At 34.5% G+C, this 4,701-nt stretch overlaps 1 protein-coding gene across 1 annotated transcript in view; it reads left to right on the forward strand.

The window, feature by feature from the left end:
• LOAG_16754 (hypothetical protein) overlaps positions 1 to 3,875 on the forward strand; it is a 5,473-nt gene extending 1,598 nt beyond the window's left edge. Inside the window, exons 5-11 of the mRNA XM_020449408.1 lie at positions 756 to 917; positions 1,112 to 1,252; positions 1,629 to 1,811; positions 2,096 to 2,222; positions 2,478 to 2,560; positions 3,330 to 3,487; positions 3,632 to 3,875. Coding sequence (XP_020307065.1) covers positions 756 to 917; positions 1,112 to 1,252; positions 1,629 to 1,811; positions 2,096 to 2,222; positions 2,478 to 2,560; positions 3,330 to 3,487; positions 3,632 to 3,737 — 960 coding nt within the window. The 3' untranslated portion in view covers positions 3,738 to 3,875. The remainder of the gene's footprint in view (positions 1 to 755; positions 918 to 1,111; positions 1,253 to 1,628; positions 1,812 to 2,095; positions 2,223 to 2,477; positions 2,561 to 3,329; positions 3,488 to 3,631) is intronic.
• The last annotated feature ends 826 nt before the right edge of the window (positions 3,876 to 4,701 follow it).

A 4,701-nucleotide genomic window follows, 5' to 3' on the forward strand; every position in this document is an offset into this window, starting at 1 on the left:
CAAAAAAGTTATGAGGCCGTAACTCAATTTCTGCAAGCTAACAATTTTGATGCTCAATTGGTCACAGATGTTGAAAAAGGAAACCTAAAGGAAGACCTTTCGAATGCTTGTTCTATACCGCTTAGCAAGGTTAAACAACGACAACGTCGATTATAAACTGCTTTTATACAAATATCTCCTCTACGCTTTCATAGGATATTCGTTACGGGCAGTGCACATTTCTATATCTTAATAACTAATAATGCTGAAATTAAAGTCAACTCATTTGTTGGCAGGTTCTCTGCATACTTTCATGGTATGAGACATCATTCTTGTGTCAGTGCTGAACATGACTTTACGTGAAGTGTCATCGTCATTCCAACTATCTCTTTTTTTATTCATATTTCAGCTAAGTTATTGATGGTTATCGGTCATCATAAAAATTTACTGGATATTCACTGCAGCGTTTCTCTATTCCCTGTGTGTGTCAGTATACCGATTAGGTTGCTGATGAAGCTTTCTCTGGCTATGTGGTTCTAAAATCTAGTTTTAAATGTCATATCTACATAAATTCCTCGTTCTCATATTGCCATGCTTTATCAATCATATTATAAAATTTCATTTAACAAAAAAAATTTTCCTGCTTAAAATGGAGAAATTTGACTTTTATAACACTTTTCATGTATCTTTTTTTAACATGCGTGAAAATCCACATTTTCGCATGTATCTTTTTCACGTATCGTTTTTCACATGTTTTTTTGTATCTTACCTTTCAGGTTACAAGCACAAGTTTTTGGAAGGTTCCTTTTGAAGATGCACTTGATTTAGTTCGTAAAAGGCGGGTTCTGCTGGTTTTCGGTCATGCCTTTGTTTCTGAAGATGATCTCCAAGTTATATTATGCACAAGACTTCGTCTTAATATCGCCGCTGCTATGGCTGTTAGCATTTATTGTATGTAAAATAAAGTTTGGCTTAAACATAAGTTTAAGCCATTTTGTTAAAGATGGAGAGTTTGTAATAGTGAAGTTTTTCTCGGAATTTTTAGATGAATTTCGAAGTCTTAGTTTATGGCTATGTAAAATTCATCATTTTAATCATTGTTGTTTATCTGCTGCTGGTTGCCATCTTTCAGCACGCTTGTAGAAATATCGTATTCATTGAAGAAAATGACCGATTGATGCCATTTTTGAGGAGTCTATCGAGCAGATCTTATGTGGGCAAAAATTACATTGGAATGGATGGTTCTCATGTTACACCTGATATGGTGGATTCCGTATGTGTCTTGGTTTTATCATCCAGATCCGGTAGATAGCTTTCATTCGCTAATTCTATACAATCGTTCACCGGTAGCCGCTATTTCCTGAGTTTTTGAATATTTTTCTATGAAGCATAATTTTAGTTAATGTTTCCTTTGGATATACAAAGCACTGCTCTATTACACACCTATATTTTTATTGTATATGAAAATAGTAACAGAAGGTAACTTGCGTATCAAAATGGAACTTTGACATCTTTGGCTTCCCATGAACATCAAAGTATAGTGATGGCAGTTTATTTTAGAAGTCAGCTACCTGTTTTGCAAATGTTTTTATTTGTTTCAGCTAATATTTTTTCAGAGAAAAAAAGTAGTTCCAAAAAAAAAATTTTAGCTTGCTGCAACTTCGTTCCCGCTATGTATGAGGAATATACATAATCGACTGAGGGCAGACCATCATTTACGTCATGGAGCTCGAATGCAGTATGGATTGTTTTTAAAAGCGATTGGCATGACACTGGAAGATGCATTGCTCTTCTGGAGGGCTGAATTCACTAAAAAAATGGATCCAGATAAGGTTAGCCAACGATTTTGTCTTTCTCGAAGGAAGTTCGTTTTTAAGGTATGGTAGAGCTTCAGTTGATATTTAACGCAAATTGAAACTTTTGCAAATTAAACGAAACACATTTTAATCTTTCTTATTAAAACGGTAGCTGATATATTTACTGATCAGAATTTGAAAATTTCTTATCAAAATTCTGTAGACAAAGATTTTTGTGTGGAAGTATCTAATTTAAAGGTGTGAAATATTCCTTGAGGTACAATTGCATCTGTTTGGGCTATGAATTCCTAGATTTTTAGTTCGATAAGCAATATGCCTACAATATTCGCCATAATTATGGCAAGGAAGGAAAACATGCGGATTATTCGGCATATCCTTGCACAAAGATAATCCTGGATTCTAGTCCCTCGTCTGCAGACTGTCATGGTAATTTTAATGTCCAGGCATTTCCACTTCCAGACAATCCTTACTAGCTTTGTTCCTAGCGGTGAGCATCCAGTATCTCTCAGTAACGGAGTTGAAAAGGGGAAAAATTGAATTTACTTTCCTTTTAATCTCTAATTTGATCTCCCTGATATTTATCTCTTGTTTTTTTTTAAAATATTTTATCAAACGAGTATTGACTCCACTAATTCGAAAATATCTGGAATATATTGGAATATATTTGCCCGTCTATTTCAGGTTGCCCTTATCGACACAGTGATTTGCAGCCACTCGTTCAAAATTTGAGAAGTTCGGGTCTTTCCAAATCTCAAATTGAGCACGTACGTTCAGTGTCTTATTTCTTAAATAATTTCAAATTTTAGGATTTAAATAAACTACTTATTTTCATATCAAATCCGTTGATAAAACGGAGGGAATTGTTTTTTAATGAATTAAAGTTTGTTCTCACGTGATTTACTTCAGTACTGATAGGTTGGCAAAGCAATATTTAATATTGATCTTGTAAACTTAATTTAGCTTTCAGATTATGCTTACAAATCTAAGAGTTTTCTTTGCCTCTTCTGTAAACAGATTTGTGTAGTCAAATTTCCTGTACGAATGTGTTTTTTTTTTGCAGTATTTTCCTGTCTTTACTGGTGTCTGCTTTGATAACTCGAGTTTCTTTTTTTTTCTAACTTGTTAATTATAAAAGAACATGGTGCAGGCCTTTAATTTAGGCCAATTATCCTTTCTATAAGTACTCAGGACTTATAGAAAGAAGCCTAACACCGAATTCCCAAATTTCTTATTCATCATATGAAAACCTTCGCACCTGGAATTTGATCTTATATAGACAACATTTACTAATTCAACGAAAACTAATAACTAAAAACGACCTTTCGAACTTTCAAAACGAAATTTTTTACACGAAATACCACTTCTATCTTCAATGTTTATCATCCAATATTGTTAGCTTATAATATTTTTTCGTTTATTGTCTCTCCAATCCAGTATGAGAGTACATAACCGATTAGACATAAGAGTACATAACCGATTAACAGAGTATGTTGAGGAAGGGACACTAATAATGACCTTATTTACGCTTTTCAGATTACTTTATTGTCAAAAAATACCCAATATGATAAAGCTTGTACGCGATATTTCGAATTTTCCCACAAAATGGTCGAGAACTCCTTGGGTACGGTAATAACTCATCCCAATCAATATTTCGAACTGTCGCGCCAGGTCCACGAAGGGAAACGGAACAGGTTGATTTCTGACGCCAGTTTGAAAAGTTTAACCACTTCTTACCATTCTTTTGCTTTCTAAATTAATTGTTTCTCCCTACATATGGATCAAGTGAACTAAATTTTATAAATCTCATACGATTCCTAATCAGTAACTGCTTTAAGGGAGGAGGAGCCGAAACATGAGGTCACGATGAGCTCGTATGCGAACACCACGCAACATGGAGCTGACGTTGACATCGAAGATCTCATCAAAATGGAGATTCTATAGTGAATCAGCGAGACCCTTAAACGTGACTGTTTAAAGAATGAATTATTCTTCTTGCCAGCTTTTAGACTGCACTTGACAGACCTGTGTTCACTGTTTTGGTTCCATTCACTTTTTTGATGTGCCCTCATGAGTTGTGCCTCATCAATGAATTTTTTTTTCTTGACGTACTTAATCAGACCACATGATGCTAGCAGGTTTAGTCGTTCAACTGACATAATTATAAAATAGAGCAGTGACAACATGAACCCGTCAAAATCAATACCTAAATTGTTTTACAATGGGCGACAGCTCAGGAAACTCTAGTGAATATATTTCGTTATTTTCAGATTTTCATTTAAAGATTTCCTAGCAATTCAAAAATTGGATAAGGATCAATAAAATTAAGCAATCTTCACAAGCCTGAGCCAGATGTAACATATAATATCAATGGAGACCTCTTAACATATCATAATTGTTACAGCAAATATAAAACGTGCAAAATGATATATAACAAGGTATAACATGAAATTCAGGGCTTTATATTTTACACCACTCACGACTTATTACCCTAATAGCTGTAGAATGTCGACAAAAACAAAAAACCACAAGTTCCAGTTGAACGTCAGCATTAGAAAAACGACTTCAAAATGGTGATCGACACAACAAACTTAAGTCACAATCCCGGTCGTTCATGTTGAACCAATAAACAAGGTTAATTGATCTTGGAAACACAAGCAATTGCTAGGTTCATCGACGGAAAGCTGATCTGAGATATATGTAAGTGGACCAACAGCAAGAGGCATTTGACACAACAGTAGGACAACACTGAATTCAAAAGATATGAAATTAAAACCAAAATATGTCGTGGTAAGCAAAATAATGACTAGAGTCAACGAAAGAAAATGTGATCTGTTGTCCTAAGAACAGCTACTAGGTTCTTCTGATCATTCTAAAAAAACTAGGTCCACATTAATCAAGAGGTTCG

Source organism: Loa loa, assembly GCF_000183805.2.
Source record: "Loa loa unplaced genomic scaffold supercont3.17, whole genome shotgun sequence".
Taxonomy (NCBI): domain Eukaryota; kingdom Metazoa; phylum Nematoda; class Chromadorea; order Rhabditida; family Onchocercidae; genus Loa; species Loa loa.